Below are 19,426 nucleotides of genomic sequence, written 5' to 3' on the forward strand. Positions count from 1 at the left end.
AAGAAACAGCATCTCATATTTTGCTTGGGCAGCTTACAACCCAGGGGTATGAATGTTGATTTCTCTCACTTCAAGTAACCCCTGCATTCTCTCTCTCTATCCCTCCCCCACCCTAGTCACATCAGCTTTTTGTTCTCACCTAGCAAACAGTTAATAATGGCCTATTTCCTTTATCATTGTTACTTTTTTGTATATCTTTCATTCATTTGTTCTAGATCTCTCTACATCATCATCTATATCTCTCGTTTCCCTTTCCTGTGACTTTCAGTCTGAAGAAGGGTCTTGACCTAAAATGTCACCCATTCCTTCTCTCCAGAGCTGAGTTACTCCAGCATTTTTGTGTCTACGGTTTAAACAAGCATCTGTGGTTCCTTCATACACAACTTCCATTCCTTTTTTAAAATAGACCCATTAAAGCTCAGCCCATTTTGGTTACTCCTTTTTCTTTGGCTGGGCATCCGTATTTGATAATGCCATTGTGCAAGTGATGATGAACTATTTTAATAGCTCTTGTTTCTACAACTTTCTAACGTTATAGGCTACTATTGTGAGGTGTTCCACGATCTATAACTGATCTTTTACTGATATCTAGATTCCATTCGGGTGAAAATGTAGTGGTACCTTTAAGAATGTATTAATATAACTTAAAATTGACATCAGATGTATCTTTGTAATTACAGCTAGATTCTGAGGCAGCGGAAACTTTGAAGGATCTCCAGGTGAAGCTAAACAACGTTCTAGATGATCTCAGTGATGTATTTGGTGTCAGGTGAGTAATAAAGGTCTATCTCTTTCATCTATTTACTTTTAAAATGTCATTTGTTGTATAAAAATAAAATTTACTGAACAAATTTTACTCTAAAATCAAAAAAGACAATTTCCTAATGATTTGGGAATGGATGATTAAAATAATTGTTCAATTGGCTTCTACTTATGTCTCTGATATTTTGGCTGGCAAATATTGCTGTGTGTTCCAGTTGACCTCAGTAACCCCATTAGCTGGAGAAAACTTAGATTTGCCACGTTTCCCTGAAAGTGTAAACCCTTGCAATTAGGTCAGACCAGGATCAGACTCAACTATATTGATGCCTGTAGTTGAGATTTTTCGATGTTCTTTAGTGAGGTAATAATAGGCTCCCTTGAGCAGCTACCCAGTAGGAACGCATTGGGCTGAACTGAGCTGAATTAAGCCTGCATTCTTAATGTGCATGCGGAGGGCTGAACAATTTAAATACCCGCACCCACGAAGCATAACAAGGCCTCAATGGTGATTAAGCCTCAAACGTCTTAATTACTTACAGGGACAATGAATTAAAACCGCACAATAAAGTAAGGAAAAATAAATAACCTCTCTTCTAATTTACTGGTTCACGAACTGCTATTTCAAGGGAATGGTTTTGCCATGATCATTATTAGGATGGGCAGGGACATTCCCCAGCATATCTGGGCTGTGTGGCTGGACTCTAATGATCCAGCGATTCTTGTTTGAGAAATTAACCATTATCAACCTCATCAAGGCTTTTTTTCAAATTCACATTAATTTTCATCTCATATGTCAACTATTCAAAGTTTATCATTCATAAATTTATAAGTATATAGTTAACAATATATAAAAGATGTGCATACTATTGAGTTCTCTTTAACCAATATGAAGTGAGCATTGATTCCAGCAACTTTAAACCTGGAACATCAACATATCAAACAGTTTATTTTTTTTGAAATTACTTGTGAAATACGGTAGTTGCAATTGCCGTGATTTTAACCTTTGCTGTGATGTAGTTTCCAGCCTCGTCTTGATGTGTGTGTAAAACAGATGGGAGATATCCTAAGCCAGGTCAAGGGTACTGGAAATGTTCCCGCTACTGCTCGTAATAGTGTAGCACAGGATGCAGATAATGTACTCGGACCATTAATGGATTTTTTGGATGGCAAGTAAGTATAACGAAAATTCTTTGAGATATAACAGAATCTACTTGAACAGTGTACAGTGCATATTTCTGCTTTTATTTTAGGAAATAGTTGTTTTGCCATTCATTTTTATAAATACTATTATCTGTTGGACTGTTATTGGGAAATTAACCTGATGTCCAGTAAGTTCCTTCCACCAAGCTTCTTAATTCTATCCTTTCTTGTTTTAACTCAGTTGTTCTCGCTTCTTAAGATTATGATGGCTGCTTATTGCATTATTAAGTGTGATGTATTTCTTCCTTAAAATTTAAATTAGAGTAAGAGATAATCTTGTTCATTCCAATAGACGGTTGTTCATTCCAATAGACGGTTGTTCATTCTGAATTTCAGCATCCTTCCCCAATTTATAATCTTTCTTTTGGGAGTTGATTAGCTACAAGCAATGCCGATAATATAATTCTTAAATAGCTTCTGTTGTTCGGAGGTAATTAACCAAAGATATCAGGGAATTATTATTCAGTTTATATAGTGACTTTTCAAAGATTAGGTTCCCTGAGAACCAAAAATGCAAATAATCAAATACACAGGATTACTGTTTCAGATGTCTTTTTTTCTAAGGGAACTGGTTTCAACCTGAATTCCAATTTAGACAATGCCTTTCCTTTTTAAAAAAAAAAAAAGGCAACAATCATTGGGTATTTGTTTCATCTCTTTGAAAGCACTTGAATGACCATCTCTTAAATGACCCCATACCAAAAGACTTATCTTCTACAGACAGTTACAGAGCAACATTATCAGATTGTTACTGAATTATCCAGAGCTTTTGATAGGAAATGAGTAAACTTAAACAAAATCGAAACTTTTAACTTTTATAAACGAATTTTAAGATTTGTTTGAATACATTGTCAATCTTCAGGAAATTATTGAAAAAATTCAATCTCCTTTATGTAATGAATTGAAATTAGGTTATTTTATTTTCTCAAAAGAAATTTCCTTTTATTTTGTAGTTTGACATTATTTGCCAAAGTTTGTGAAAAGACAGTGTTAAAACGAGTACTCAAGGAACTGTGGAAAATTGTGGTGAACACCATAGAAAGGACAATTGTTTTGCCTCCTCTAACTGATCAGTCGGTGAGTAGCTAAAATGTTGCCTAATTTTGCACAAGGTGTGTTCAATTTAAAAGTTCCATATTGTGTATACTTCTGGATATATGGATTTCAACAGAATAGTTATACAGACACAATCTAACCTGATTAATAGTGCACGTGATCATTAACGCTCCACTGAGCCTCCTGCAGTATAACCTACTTCCTTCTCTGTCACAAGCTTATTTAAATAAACCTACATTATTCACCTCAACCACTCCCGACGGTATCATGTTTTACAGTCTCTTATTTTGTATTGGATTAAATAATTTACAAACTTGGGTCGATTGTAATGTTTAATTACAGAATATTATGGATTATCGTCTCTGTGGTTTATGCTGGTATTACAGTCTCTGGGGTAAATCAACAACCTCTTGGGGCAATTTGTGCTAAAAAATAGGTAATGTAGCTGCTGAGCAATATACATCAGTAACACAAAAGGCTTGGTACAATTTGTATCTGCTATCTCAATCAGATGGCTTTGACAGTTGTAATCAATCAATTTTAATGAATTTGTATATTACTAATGCATTGAAATTCCAAAAGGTGGAAAGAACAGTATTCTACACAGCGGGTTGTATGCCAATACTCTTAGCAGCTGCTTCCATTTACTTGTGTTGAAATAGTGTGTGGTTAAATCCTGATCATGATTGAATACTTATGATTTATTCGCAATAAAGAAGACCATACCATAGTTATAATGTTGAATTGCACAGCAGCCTTTATAAACATGTGAATAATACATGTACCATTATATGTCAAATACTTGGAATACAAGTCATTGCATTTCTGTAATGTGCAGCTTTTTCGCACTTTGTTTATTGTTAAAAAATACGTGATATACATTTCTGGAACCTCCCCTATATGCGATCTTAATGAGATGTATCTATTCTCCTGTGTTGAATTTCCATTGATGGAGAGCTCCTTTGATGAGAGACGAAAAGGTTTCCATTTTACTTACTGGCAATACAATGTTAATGTAATTCAGTTCATCGTCCCTTAGAGAGCAATACTGTTTGTTTCTAGGTTGTCATCCATTTATATTTTAATCAATGTACGAGAGTGTAGGCAGAGAGGGGGGGGGGGGGACCCGCCTGACTGATAGGAGTACCGTGCTCTCCCCCCCCTCACACGGAGGAGCTTTAAGCGACGTTGCCGGGCCCGCAGGAGGGGGGGTCGAGTGGGTGGAGGGGAGGATGGGGTAGAAGGGGAGTGGGGGTGGGGGGAAGGAGAGAGTGGGGAGGAGGGGTGGGGGTCGGAGAGAGTGGGGTGGGGGTCGGGGAGAGTGGGAGTGGGGGGAGGAGGGGTGGGGAAGGGGGGCAGTGGGTGTGGGGGGAGGGTGGGGGGTCGGGGTAAGAGAGAGTGGGGGTGGGGGGAAGGGGGACTTGCGGGGCAGGGGAGAGTGGGGGTGGGGAAGAGGGGAGAATGGGGGGAGGGGTTAGGAGAGAGTGGGGGTGGGGGGAAAGGGGCGTGGGGAGGAGAGAGGGAGTGCGGGGGAGGAGTGTGGGTGGAGGGGAGAGGGGGTGGTGGAGGAGGGAAGATTGGGGGTAGGGGTGAGTGGGGCATGGGCAGGGAGAGTGGGGGTGGGGAGAAGGGAAGAGTGGGGGTGGGGGAGAGGGGGTGGGGAGGAGGGAAGATTGGGGGTGGGGGGAGAGGTGCGGGCAGGGAGAGTGGTGTAAGGGAGGGGGGGAGTGGGGGCAAGGGGAGGGGGAATAGGGGAGGGGGAATAGGGGTGGAGGCAGGGCTGGGGGAGTGGGGGGTAGGGGAGGGCCAAGTGGGGGTGGGGGCAGGGGAGGGGCAAGTGGGGGTGGGTAGGGGGGGATAGAGTGGGCTAGTTAGGGGATGAGGGGGGGTAAGGAGGATTGAGTGGCGGGGTTGAGGGTGCTACAATACAGGAAAGGCTTTGGGTCCAAGGCTCACTCATTCACACCCTCTCCCCTTCCCTGTCCCTCCTCTACGAGGAATGGGCCCAACGGGTCCACTTGGTCTAGTATATATTACTAAAACTCTCATCTTGTTTGTCCCGTGTGCGCGTTTCTTGTGCGTTGCGTTTCTTGTGCACTTTTATGTTCCATTTGTGTGTGTGGTTTTCACCCACACACACCTGGTAGCGTGACGATTCTAGGACCACGTTACTCACCAATGTCCTGGGGACACTTTCAAATTGGTCTTATATTTTTTTAAGTTAGAGAGATTTTAAAAGTTAAAAAATGACCTTATTAAACCGATTGCTTGCCATGTTCAGCGTGTGACATCACAATGGGCCCGCCCGTTGGCTAATGAGGGATGCGCACTTGGGTCCCGTTCATCTAATATCGCACCTGCGCAGTTGGGTCCCGTTCATCGAATACGTAAGATGGCCACCGGATCCACGTGTGCGCAGAACAGGAGGGGTGGGGACGGGGAGGGAGGGGGGGGGGGGAGTGGGGGAAGGGACGGTGCTGGACCAATGCAGCAGAGGCTTTGGGTCCATGGCTTGCTCTTGCTGCAGCGCTGGTGGCATGGGGCTGAGGTGAGTGGCACCCTCTCCCCTTCCCTGTCCCCCCTCACCCGCCCACGACCCCGGGGGTCACTCTCCGCCCAGCAACGGGCTTCATCAGTTGGAGAGGGTTGCTGGGCCTGCAGGATCGTCAATTGGAGGAGGGTTGCCCCAGGAGAGGCCCGCAGGAGAGATTTGGACCCAACGGGTCCACTTCAGTCTAGTCATTATTAAAATTGTGGTAATGCATGACTCATTTATTTAATTATGTTTCTATTGAGCAGGTGAAACCTGTGTTACACGAGCATTAAAAGTCAAAATTGCTCTCATGTCATTTGATCTGCTTGTCTATGCTTATTTTCCCAGCTGTTAATTGGATTGCAGTTTAAAAGCAATTACTTAATTTCTCGATCAGGCAATCCAGGTTGCACACCAATTTTCTGGCACTGATGGTCTGCCACCCCACTCCCCCCACCTATAATCTAGACAATATTACGAGAGCTCAGTTGAAATTCCCCGCGCAGCCACAGATGGAAATGTAAACTGAATGTGAATGGAATGATCTGCCGACCTATCCGTGGCTATCACCATCCTCCCAGCCCCTGGCTGTTTGGAGCCCAGCTTCCGACCCCACTCAGGAATCGCAAGGTGCACCAGTAAGCCCTTGGTACCCCACCTTGCGAGTTGGGACTGGGGTTGGAAGCCGGCACTAAACAGTCAGGGAGATGTAGAGAGCCTTAGATGGTTCTGCAGATCATTCCATTCACATTCAGTTTACATTTTATATTTGTTTTATTTAAGTTTCTGGCACTCCACAGTGTGAGTGCTTTTGAAATACGGGAGGGGTGGCATTAGTGGGCTAGTGGTGTATTCTGTAGGTACAGAGAAACGTATAATCCAGAAAGGCTCTGGAACTCAGGGTGTTGGAAATTCGGTGTGCAATCTGTATAGTCATCCCTGAATTTTCACTCTAGACTATCAGTGGCTTTCCCCAGTTATTGAATAAGGGCACCAAATGAATCATGTTGGCTACACCTTAGTTATGAATTTAAGTTTTATAGGAGACTAGCACAAGTGTGCCCGTTGGGCCCGTCCTCGTAGGGTTTCCATTGTAACCGGGAGGAGGGGAGGGAGGGAAGGAGGAGGGAGGTGTGGAGGGAGGAGGGAGGGGGGAAGGGGGGGAGGGAAAGGGCGGAGGGAGGGGGACCTCCCCTTTTCCCAGTACCCCTCTTTCCCCGTTGGGCCTGTCCTCGTAGGGTTTACATTGTAACCGGGAGGAGGGGAGGGAGGGAGGAGGGAGGTGTGGAGGGAGGAGGGGGAGGGGGAGGGGAGGGGGGGATGGGGGAGGGAGAGGGAGTGAGGGGGTTAGGGGGGGAGGGGGGAGGGAGAGGGAGGGAGGGGGGGGAGGGAGGGGGAGGGGATGGGGACCTCCCCTTTTCCCAGTACCCCTCTTTCCCCGTTGTGCCCGTCCTCGTAGGGTTTCCATTGTAACCGGGAGGGGAGTGGGGGGGAGGGAAGGGAGGAGGGAGGTGTGGGGGGGAGGGAGGGGAGGGGGGAGGGGAGGGGGGAAGGGGAGGGGGGAAGGGGAGGGGGTAAGGGGGAGGGGGGATGGAGAGGGGAGGGAGGGGGTAGGGAGGGGAGGGGGTAGGGGGGAGGGAGGGGGTAGGGGGGGAGGGAGGGGAGGGGGGAGGGAGGGAGGGGAGGGGGGAGGGGAGGGGGGAGGGAGGGAGGGGGGGATTGGAGGGGGGAGGGAGGGGGACCTCCCCTTTTCCCAGTACCCCTCTTTCCCCGTTGGGCCCGTCCTCGTAGGGTTTACATTGTAACCGGGAGGAGGGGAGGGAGGTGTGGAGGGAGGAGGGAGGTGTGGAGGGAGGAGGGGAGGGGGAGGGAGGGAGGGGGGTAGGGGGGGAGGGGGGGGAGGGGATGGGGGAAGGAGGGGGACCTCCCCTTTTCCCAGTACCCCTCTTTCCCCGTTGTGCCCGTCCTCGTAGGGTTTCCATTGTAACCGGGAGGGGAGTGGGGGGGAGGGAAGGGAGGAGGGAGGTGTGGAGGGGGGAGGGGAGGGGGAGGGAGGGGAGGGGGGAGGGGGGAAGGGGAGGGGGTAAGGGGGAGGGGAGGGGGGATGGAGAGGGGATGGAGGGGGGAGGGAGGGGGTAGGGGGGGAGGGAGGGGGGGATTGGAGGGGGGAGGGAGGGGGACCTCCCCTTTTCCCAGTACCCCTCTTTCCCCGTTGGGCCCGTCCTCGTAGGGTTTCCATTGTAACCGGGAGGAGGGGAGGGAGGGAAGGGGGAGGGAGGGAGGAGGGAAGTGTGGAGGGAGGAGGGAAGGGGGGGAGGGGGGAGGGAGAGGGGAGGGGGAGGGAGGGTGGAGTGAGGGACAGAAGGGGGGAGCGGGGTGTCCTCCCCTTTTCCCAGTACCCCTCTTTCCCCGTTGGGCCCGTCCTCGTAGGGTTTCCATTGTAACCGGGAGGAGGGGAGGGAGGGAAGGGGGAGGGAGGGAGGAGGGAAGTGTGGAGGGAGGAGGGAAGGGGGGGAGGGAGGGTGGAGTGAGGGACAGAAGGGGGGAGGGAGGTGTCCTCCCCTTTTCCCAGTACCCCTCTTTCCCCGTTTGGCCCTTCCTCGTAGGCTTTCCATTATAACCGGGAGGAGGGGAGGGAGGGAAGGGGGAGGGAGGGAGGGGGGTGTGAAGGGGGCAGGGAGGGGGACCTCCCCTTTTCTCAGTACCCCTCTTTCCCCGTTGGACCCGTCCTCGTAGGGTTTCCATTGTAACCGGGAGGGGGGAGGGAGGGTGGAAGGAGGAGGGAGGGGGAGAGGGATGGAAGGGTGGAGGGAGGGGTGAGGTAGTGGGGGAGGGAGGGATGGAGGGAAGGAGGGAGGGGGTGGAGTTAGGGGGGGAGGTGAGGGAGGGAGGGGGAGGGAGTTGGGGAGGAGGGGGGAGGCAGTTGGGGAGGAGGGGGGAGGGAGTGGGGATAGAGGTGGGAAGGAGTGGGGAGGAAGGGGTTGAGGGGGGAAGGAGGACCTCCCCTTTTCCCAGTACCCCTCTTTCCCCCACCACCAAGCCCCCTCCGCAACGACCCCTGTTGTCCCCCTCCCCAGTCCCCATTCTCAGACCCAAACAATGTAGCACCCATCTCACACAAGCATTGTGACGTCACAAGCTGAAGACCTTGAAAAAAAAGGTTAAAAAAAAATAAATGTAAATTTGTAAAGAGTAGACACCCAATAGCAGCTGCTTGTCCATTGTGACATCACACGCTGAAGACTAAATCCGCACCGCAGCGCCCCCTATAGAAACTTCAATAAGGGGGGGGGCAGCGCTTTAAAACTTCTGTAACTTAAAAAGTATGCGACCGAATTAAATAAATATATCATTTTCCAGCGGCGAACCGCGTGGTGATTAAGGCGGTGTAACAATCGTGGCGCTACGGTTCACCGTTTTGCCGAAATCAGCCGGAATCAGTGACATATATATACATAAACACAAGATCTGAATTTTAGTAATATATACTAGCACGAGTGTGCCCGTTGGGCCCGTCCTCGTAGGGTTTCCATTGTAACCGGGAGGGGAGTGGGGGGAGGGAAGGGGGAGGGAGGTGTGGAGGGAGGGGGGGGGAGGGGAGGGGGGAGGGGAGAGGGAGGGGTAGGGGGGAGGGAGGGGGGGAAGGGGGGTAAGGGGGGAGGGAGGGGGACCTCCCCTTTTCCCAGTACCCCTCTTTCCCCGTTGGGCCCGTCCTCATAGGGTTTCCATTGTAACCGGGAGGAGGGGGAGGGAGGGAGGAGGGAGGTGTGGAGGGAGGAGGGGAGGGGGAGGGAGGGGGGGAGTGGAGGGGGGAAGGGGGTAGGGAGGGGGTCCTCCCCTTTTCCCAGTACCCCTCTTTCCCCGTTGGGCCCGTCCTCGTAGGGTTTCCATTGTAACCGGGAGGGGGGGAGGGAGGGAGGTGTGGAGGGAGGAGGGGAGGGGGAGGGAGGGGGGGGGGGAGGGGAGGGGGGAAGGGGAGGGGGAAGGGGGGAGGGGGTAGGGGAGGGAGGGGGATCTCCCCTTTTCCCAGTACCCCTCTTTCCCCGTTGGGCCCCTCCCCGTTGGGTTTCCATTGTAACCGGGAGGGGGGGAGGGAGGGGGAAAGGGATGGAAGGGTGGAGGGAGGGGGGAGGGTGGGATGGAGGGAAGGAGGGAGGGGGGGAGTTAGGGGCTGAGTGGTGATGGAGGTTGGGATTGAGGGGGGAGGGAGGGAGTGGGGATGGAGGTGGGAAGGAGGGGGGAGGAAGGGGTTGAGGGGGGAAGTGGGACCTCCCCTTTTCCCAGTACCCCTCTTTCCCCCACCACCAAGCCCCCTCCGCAACGACCCCTGTTGTCCCCCTCCCCAGTCCCCATTCTCAGACCCCCCCCAATTCTCTCTCTCCCCCAGACACACTCTCAGTGCTTTTTTCGAAACACTTGCCCCGGTGGCCCACGAGCATAGGGGCCCAATGCTGATCTGTGTATGTTAAGTGATTTGCAATAAAAAAAAATACTTTAAAAAACAATCAGCTGCTTATTGCAACAATGTTGCAACCATCTCACACAAGCATTGTGACGTCACAAGCTGAAGACCTTGGAAAAAAAGGTTAAAAATAAAAAAATGTAAATTTGTAAAGAGTAGACACCCAATAGCAGCTGCTTGTCCATTGTGACGTCACACGCTGAAGACTAAATCCGCACCGCAGCGCCCCCTATAGGACCATCAATAATTCATGGGGGGGGGGGGCAGCGCTTTAAAACCTCTGTAACTTAAAAAATATGCGTCCGAATTGAAAACAAACATCATTTTCCAGCAGATGTCCCTTTGGTGATTAAGGCTGCGCAAAAATCTTGGCGCTACGGTTTACCGTTTTGGAGAAATCAGCGAAATCAAATATACATACATATATATTACCATACAAGATCTGAGTTTTAGTAGTATACTAGACCGAGTGGGCCCGTTGGGCCCGTCCTCGTAGGGTTTCCATTGTAACCGGGAGGGGAGGAAAGGGGGAGGGTTGGGGGAGGGAAGGGGGAGGGAGGAGGGAGGGGAGGGGGGGAGGGGGGAGGGAGAGGGGAGGGAGGGGGGTAGGGGGGAGGGAGGGGGGAATGGGAGGGGGAGGGGGGAAGGGAGGAGGGAAGGGGGGGAGGGAGAGGGGAGGGGGGAGGGAGGGAGGGGGACCTCCCCTTTTCCCAGTACCCCTCTTTCCCCGTTGGGCCCGTCCTCGTAGGGTTTCCATTGTAACCGGGAGGGGAGGGCGGGAAGGGGGAGGGAGGGAGGAGGGAGGTGTGGAGGGAGGAGGGGAGGGGAGGGAGGGGGGAGGGGAGGGAGGGGGGTAGGGGGGAGGGGGAGGGAGAGGGGAGGGGGGAGGGGAGGGGGAAGGGGGGAGGGAGGGGACCTCCCCTTTTCCCAGTACTCCTCTTTCCCCGTTGGGCCCGTCCTCGTAGGGTTTCAATTGTAACCGGGAGGGGGGAGGGAGGGTGGAAGGAGGGGGGAGAGGGATGGAAGGGTGGAGGGAGGGGGGGAGGGATTGGGGAGGGAGGGAAGGAGGGAGGGGGGAGTTAGGGGGGAGGGGGGAGGGAGTTGGGGAGGGAGGGGGAGGAGGGGGGGAGGGAGTGGGGATGGAGGTGGGAAGGAGGGGGGATGAAGAGGTTGAGGGGGAAGGGGGACCTCCCCTTTTCCCAGTACCCCTCTTTCCCCGTTGGGCCTGTCCTCATAGGGTTTCCATTGTAACCGGGAGGGGGGGGGGAGGGAGGAGGGAGGTGTGAAGGGAGGAGGGGAGGGGGAGGGAGGGGGGAGGGGAGGGGGAAGGGGAGGGGGGAAGGGGGTAGGGGGAGGGGAGGGAGGGGGATCTCCCCTTTTCCCAGTACCCCTCTTTCCCCGTTGGGCTCGTCCCCGTAGGGTTTCCATTGTAACCGGGAGGGGGGGAGGGAGGGTGGAAGGAGGTGGGAGGGGGAGAGGGATGGAAGGGTGGAGGGAGGGGGCAGGGAGTGGGGGAGGGTGGGATGGAGGGAAGGAGGGAGGGGGGGAGTTAGGGGCTGTGTGATGATGGAGGTTGGGATTGAGGGGGGAGGGAGGGGGGGAGCGAGTGGGGATGGAGGTGGGAAGGAGGGGGGAGGAAGGGGTTGAGGGGGGAAGTGGAACCTCCCCTTTTCCCAGTACCCCTCTTTCCCCCACCACCAAGCCCCCTCCGCAACGACCCCTGTTGTCCCCCTCCCCAGTCCCCATTCTCAGACCCCCCCCATTCTCTCTCTCCCCCAGACACACTCTCAGTGCTTTTTTCGAAACACTTGCCCCGGTGGCCCACGAGCATAGGGGCCCAATGCTGATTTCTGTATGTTAAGTGACTTGCAATAAAAAAAAATACTTTAAAAAAAGATAAGTGCTTTTTAAGTGCTTGTTTTGAAACATTCGCGGTCACATAGTGCTTCTCACTGCGATCTGTTAGTGGTGCTTTTCGAAACAATGTAGCACCCATCTCAAACAAGCATTGGGAGGATGGGAGGGAGGGAAGGGGAGGGAGGGAGGAGAGAGGTGTGGAGGGAGGGGGGAAGGGGAGGGGGGAACGGGGGAAGGTGGAGGGAGAGGGGAGGGAGGGGGGATGGGATGGGGGAAGGGGGAGGGAGGGGGACCTCCCCTTTTCCCAGTACCCCTCTTTCCCCGTTGGGCCCGTCCTCGTAGGGTTTCCATTGTAACCGGGAGGAGGGGAGGGAGGGAGGAGGGAGGTGTGGAGGGAGGAGGGGAGGGGGGGAGGGGAGGGGGGAAGGGGGAGGGAGAGGGTTAGGGGGGAGGGGGAGGGGGGAAGGGGAGGGAGGGGGACCTCCCCTTTTCCCAGTACCCCTCTTTCCCCGTTGGGCCCGTCCCCGTAGGGTTTCCTTTGTAACCAGAAGGGGGGGAGGGAGGGTGGAAGGAGGGGGGAGGGGGAGAGGGATGGAAGGGTGGAGGGAGGGGGGGGAGGATGGAGGGAAGGAGGGAGGGGGGGGAGTTAGGGGAGGAGGGGTGAGGGAGGTGGGGAGGGAGTTGGGGAGGAGGGGGGAGGGAGTGGGGATGGAGGTGGGAAGGAGTGGGGAGGAAGGGGTTGAGGGGGGAAGGGGGGGAGGGAGGGAATAGGGGCCCCATGCTGACCTGTGTATGTTAAGTGACTTGCACAACTTTAAAAAACTGGCAGTTGCTTTTCGCAACAATGTTGCAACAATCTCACACAAGCATTGTGACGTCACAAGCTGAAGATGTAAATTTAAAACCGAGCTGATCTCTCATTGGTGCACGGGTGCCATTGTGACATCACGCGCTGAAGCCCCTTCAAGAAAAGGGTTAGAAATGAAAATTTAAACTTTAATATCTCTCTAGCTTTAAAAAGGTAGCTTCAATTTGAACGAAAGTACTTACAATAGTTGCCCACGTTAATGGTGAATATGGCGGTACAAAAATCGTAGCGCTTTGGTGTAACTTCAGGGAGGAGTAGGGTTTGTAAGTTATGGACAGAAATTCTTCGGAATCTTCCGTACATACACATATACATACATACATACGGAATGTTGGACCGCAGAGTTTTAGTAGTATATAGACTAGAACAAGTGTGCCCGTTCAAAGCGGGCCCGTTGGGCCCGTCCCCACACCCCCCATTTTCTCCCCCCCAGCGAGGGAGTGGTGGTGGGAGGGATGTGTTGAGGATGGAGGGGGGAGGGAGGGGGGGAGGGTGATGAGAGATGGGGTGGTATTTGTTGAGGGAGGGAGGGGGGGGCGAGAGGGGGGAGGGAGGGATGGGGGAGAGGGGAGGGATATGGACCTCCCCTTTTCCCAGTACCCCTCTTTCCCCCACCACCAAGTCCCCTCCGCACGACCCCTGTTGTCCCATTCCCCATTCTCAGACCCCCCCCCAATTTTCTCTCCCCCAGACACACTCTTAGCATCAGTTAAAGTCCCGGGGGGGGGGATGGGGTGCGGGGGATCTGATCAGTGAAAGGTCCGGGGGGGGGGGGGGGGGGTGTGCGGGATCTCGCATAGGCCCGGGGGTGGGGTGGGATAGCGGGGAGATGTTCTCCCGGGTGTGGGAGAGAGGAGAGAAGCAAGGGGAGAGAGGAGAGGGGAGCCGGTGATCGCGGGCTTGCGCCGCTAACGGCGTCCATTTTTTTGGTGCGAGTGAGGAGATGCCGCGCATGCGTGCTGAGTACAGATTGAGGAGATTCCGCGCATGCGTACTGAGCACAGCCGCACCGCAGCGCCACCTATAGAAACCTCAAAAGGGGGGGGGGGCAGCGCTTTAAAACCTCTGTAACTTAAAAAATATGCGTCCGAATTGAAAACAAACATCATTTTCCAGCAGATGTCCCTTTGGTGATTAAGGCTGCGCAAAAATCTTGGCGCTACGGTTTACAGTTTTGGAGAAATCAGCGAAATCAAATATACATACATATATATTACCATACAAGATCTGAGTTTTAGTAGTATATAGATAGATAGATAGATAGGATTATTTTCTGTTAAATGACAATAAAATAAAATTAGCAGTCTTTTAATATTAACACAATGGGACATGGATCTATTGAGGGAAAATTAATAGTATTTAGAAAAAAAATTATTCAAATAACTAATCCATTTTTGAAATGCCCTCCAATAAATTTCCTCAAATGTTAATCTGCTGCAAGATTACGCCACCAATTTGTACTCTGTACATTGTTTTATGTCGTATAATGGACTGTTGGAGCTTGTTTATTTTCTTTCACTGATTTAATATACTTAACTGAGCAGATAAAAATAAGACCATTCAAAAAGCATACATTATCCCTTTCCCCTGTTCCATCAGAGAACAAATAATCCCCTAGCTATGACATTTTGGTGGTGTATTGAATTGATAATGAGATTTATTGAAATATTGCTCCCAGGATGGTAATTCAACTGAAATGTTGACAGGAATTCAATGTTTACAGTCCACATGATCCAATATAATTTTAAAGTCATTACCCTAGGGTGTCTATGTAGCAAATTGCTCGTAATTATAAGGTGTGTCTGCAATTATTTCTTAATTATATAATGTGAAAAATACATAGTGATTGAAAAGGTATTTGTTGGGACTGTTTTTGGTCTCAAAACAGGCAGAAAGCATACCAAATTGACAGTCGAATAACTTGTAGCTGTTTTGCATCCATAACTAAATTCAAGTGCCTATTCTTTGGGTATTGAGGAAGCTACTGAAAACTGGCATTGCAAATAAGAAAGCTATAGATGCTGGAAACCTGAAATGAAAAGGGAAAATCATTTTAGTTTCATTCATTCATTCAAATTGTAAAAAACATTCCACAGGTTATGCAGTTACTGTGAAGAGAGAGACAGTATTAACAAATTAGGTCAATGAACCTCCCTCAAAGTGCCTCTCCATTACTCCCTCTTATTAGACAATAGACAATAGGTGCAGGAGTAGGCCATTCAGCCCCTCGAGCCAGCACCACCATTCAATGTGATCATGGCTGACCATTCTCTCCCACCTTCCCCTTCTTTGCAACATAACATGTTTGCTTTTTATTTCATTATATTGATGAAAGGTCAACGATCTGAAAATGTATCTGTGTTCTCTATCAACAGTAACTGCCTTATGTTTTTTTTTAAATTTCACCTTGAGTTGTATATGTGAGTTTATGGTTGGCCTTTGTAAATTGCTTGGAGTATGTAGGGAGTGGGTGCAAAACTGGGATAACAAAGAATAAGGCCTGTTTCCATCTTTCGATTATCCTCTGTGGCTCTCTGACTAAGAGCATCCCAAAGATTCATGATACCCTAAGAAAAGGTTCTCCTCCTTTCCATCATAAATGGTCAATCCTTTATTCAGAAACTATGTCTTTGTGTTTGAGGGGAAATCATTTTCTCAGCCTCTATCCTGTCTATTCCACGTAGAATTTTATATATTACATTGAGATCTTCTCTCATTTAAAAATACTCTAATAGGAATGCCTAGCCTGCCCAATTGCACCCTTAATCCCAGAAATCGCATTACTGAATCTTCTCTAAACTAGTTCTGTTGCAAGTATATCCCTCCTTAACTATAGGGACGAACATTGTATGCAGTGCTCCAGATATAGTTTCAGCAATTTCCCTACTTTTGAACCCCGTCACTTGCCTTCTGAATTATCAGTAGTACCAGCACATTAACAGCCCATTATGTGCATTTTGACATCAATATACCAATATCCATCCACAGTACCATTCCGTATTACTGTTCATCATTTAAACAATCTTTACATTCTTTCTCCTGATGTGCAAAATTAGATTACACAAATTATTGTCCATTTACCAATTATTCTCCACAACATATCTACATTTAGTTTTGCATATTCTTTAACTCGGCTTCACCATCTTCTTTTCTATCCTTGTTTTGCATCAGGTTTGGCTACAGTAGTCAATCTTTTCAACTGAGTTATTAATATGGATGCCAAATAGTAGAGACTCCAGCAGTGATCGTTGTGCACCCCACTAGAGAGAGCTTATCAACTGAAAATTATTCATTCATCACAAATATCTTGCCAACAGGAAATAATTATTTGTTGGCCAATAAATCAGCCTCCTCATCATGAGCTCTTGTGCAATGCCCTTTTATCATTGATGGCTTTTGGGAATCCAAGTGCATTACTGGCTCCTGGTTCTGTTCCTTGACAGTTACGTCATCAAAGGCCATTAATAAATTTGCCGAACAAGATTTCCTGTTCATAAATCCATGTGGCCTCTGCTTTATTATTTTATGACTTTTCACATATCCTGCTTCTACTTGCTTAAAAATAGATTCCATTATTTTCCCAACAACAGATGTTTGGTTGACATGCATATGGTTCCTGCATTCTGTCACCTTCTTTTCTTGAATAGGACCCTCACATTTACATTTGACAATCTACCGGCACTTGAAAGATCATCACAGTGCAGACATTTTTTAAGAGCTTTGGATTTAGGTCACCTGTGTTTGAACTAGAGATCATAGAGACATGAAGTATGCAAATCTGCTCTGACCATCAAACACCAATTAATACTAATCTTACACTAATTCCATGTTGTTCTTACTTCTAAACTCCCATCCCCCCACCCCTCCAAGATTCTACCACTTCTACAGTTGGCTGGGGGTGGGGGGATGGTGATGGTCAAGGAGAAAGTGAGGAAAATAAAATGGGATTAGTGTAAGGGATTGCAGGAACACACAGCCCCACAGCCCAGTGAATGGAAAGAAAGCATAAGAACCAGAACACCGGCAAGTTAGAAGGGAGTGCAGGAAGCAGATCCCTTTTGAGCGAGAAGGGAGTGTGAGAACTGGGATCCTGTGTGTGTGGGAAGGGAGCATAGGAACAAGGACCGTTGAATCGGAAGAAAGTAGAGCAACCAGGATCCCAGTGAATCAAAATGGAACATGACAAATGTTATCTGTCAGGATTTCTGAATAGATGGATAGAATAGAATTGAAGAGAATAGCCTTTATTGCATCCAAAAACATGTTTTTGGATGAAATTACGATACCCACAGTCAACAATGAGAAGCAATAAAAAGAAAACAATAATACCCACAATCACAAAACTAACATAAAACAAAAATAACGTCCATCACAGTGAGTCTCCTCCAGTCACCTCCTCATTGTGATGGAAGGCCAGAATGTCTTTCTCTTCCCTGCTGTCTTCTCCAGCGGTCAGGCAGTTGAAATTGCCACGTCAAGGCGGTCGGGGCTTCTGACATTGAAGCCCCCGCCGGGCGGTGGAAAATCCCGCGGCCTATTCCAGGTCGCGCCGGACGGTGAAAGGTCCGCAGCGGGCCGACCCAAGTCCCGGATAGCAGATAATCAGAACTGTATATTTGTTGTAAATTGTAAAACATTTCCTTAATATTTACAAAGTGGCAAATATGGGGAGTATTACCTCATGCAGCTCCTACGTGTACCATGGAATGAGCATAGTTTGCAACCAGGTTACTCACCAAGGGAATTTTTATCTCGGTTATCTAACTGTGGAAAAGGCTATTTTTGTTAATCATAAAGGTACATATATTTTTTCCTTTCTCTTAATTAATTCCTCCCCAGATATCATTGACTTAACTTTGCTGCCAGTTGCCCCTACCTCAATTATTTTATTTAAGTGGTTGCTATTTTCTGTGGGTTTCAAATGAATGTCAGCAGGATAGTTGGTGAGCCGTATACAAATTTAGTGGTACAATAGATACAATAGTACCACTAAATTGAGCAAATATGAGCAAATGGGGCTGCTTTGCAGATGCGGCAGACACAGAATGTGTATGTGGAACACCTGTACAATCCACACCTACTAAGATGCCCATTTTTCCTTGGTGAACAATGCTGCCTGGAAGATCTAGCCGTGGCAAACTCTGCAAGAGCCTGGCCGAACATTTGAAACATAGATGATGGACACGAAAGAAGAATACAAATTTAGTCAAGTGCACAACATTTTTTTGAAACCATGATGCCACAGTTACACAGCTAATAGAGCTGCAGCCTCACAGATCCAGAGACATATGTGCCCTCAAGACTGCGTGGGGTTTCTCTGGCTATTCTAGTTTCCTTCCACATTAAAAAAATGTGTAGGTCTTATAGGTTGATTGGCCACTGTAAATTGCCCCTAATTGTCGAGATGTCATAGAATTCGAGGGGGTGTGGGTTAGAGTAGGATTAATGTAAAATTAAGTGCATGGACTTGGTAAGCTGATGGGGTTGTTTCCATGCTGTATTTTTCTATGATTTGGAGATTGTAATGGTGGTCATTAAATACGGAAATCCAGAGGATACTGCAAACCCATGTACCTTATTCCTTCATATATTACGTCATGGAATCTATTATTCAAATAACAAAATACTGACTTTGTGTGAACTTCAACTACAGTGCCCTCCATAATGTTTGGGACAAAAACCCATCATTTATTTATTTGCCTCTGTACTCCACAATTTGAGATTTGCAATAGAAAAAATCTTCAGCAGCCATACATGCCCAAGCCATAACAACCCCACCACTGTGTTTCACAAAAGAGGTGGTATGCTATGGATCTTGGGCAATTCCTTCTCTCCTCCATACTTTGCTCTTGCCATCACTCTGATATAAGTTAGTCTCCACCTCATCTGTCCACAAGACCTTTTTCCAAAACTATGGTTGCTCTTTTAAGTACTTCTTGGCAAACTGTAACCTGGCCATACTATTTTTGCGGCTAACCAGTGGTTTGCATCTTGCAGTATCGCCTCTGTATTTCTGTTCATGAAGTTTTCTGCGGACAAATCCACACGACTCATGAAGAGTGTTTCTGATCTATCGTACAGGTGTTTGGGGATTTTTCTTTATTATAGAGAGAATTCTTCAGTCAAGAGCTGTGGTGGTCTTCCTTGACCTGCCAGTCCCTTTGCGATTAGTAAGCTCACGAGTGCTCTCTTCTTAATGATGTTCCAAACATTTGATTTTGGTAAGCCTAAGGTTTCGCTGATGTCTCTAACAGTTTTGTTCTTGTTTCTCAGTCTCATAATGGCTTCTTTCACTTTCATTGGCACAACTTTGGTCCTCATGTTGATAAACACCAATAAAAGTTTCCAAAGACTGGAGGAAAGACGAGGTGCTGAGAGTTCTCTTATACCTGCATGAAGGAGGCAATTAAACACACTTGAGCAATTACAAAGACCTGTGAAGCCATGTGTCCCAAACATTATGGTGCCCTGAAATGGGGGGACTATGTATAAACACAGCTGTAATTTCTACATGATGAAACCAACATGTATAAAAATGGCTTGGACTGGTTGTATCGTCCTCAATGGTACTGAAGAGTAATTGAACTTGGATTTTTCAGTAGACATAAAAGCAAATACAAAATATTTAAGAATATTTTTAAATGAATTTATGATGTAGTTATACTCAATTTTATCTATGATCGTATAT

The 19,426-nt window shown here is 48.6% G+C and overlaps 1 protein-coding gene across 4 annotated transcripts in view; it reads left to right on the plus strand.

Moving 5' to 3' along the window:
- LOC144592116 (protein unc-13 homolog B-like) overlaps positions 1-19,426 on the plus strand; it is a 344,358-nt gene that overhangs the window by 286,550 nt on the left and 38,382 nt on the right. For all 4 annotated transcript variants that reach the window (XM_078396494.1, XM_078396502.1, XM_078396509.1 and 1 more), the window contains 3 exons: positions 681-769; positions 1,780-1,932; positions 2,916-3,039. In XM_078396494.1, coding sequence (XP_078252620.1) covers positions 681-769; positions 1,780-1,932; positions 2,916-3,039 — 366 coding nt within the window. The remainder of the gene's footprint in view (positions 1-680; positions 770-1,779; positions 1,933-2,915; positions 3,040-19,426) is intronic.

The sequence above is a fragment of the Rhinoraja longicauda genome, chromosome 1 (genome assembly GCF_053455715.1).
Source record: "Rhinoraja longicauda isolate Sanriku21f chromosome 1, sRhiLon1.1, whole genome shotgun sequence".
NCBI classification, from domain to species: domain Eukaryota; kingdom Metazoa; phylum Chordata; class Chondrichthyes; order Rajiformes; family Arhynchobatidae; genus Rhinoraja; species Rhinoraja longicauda.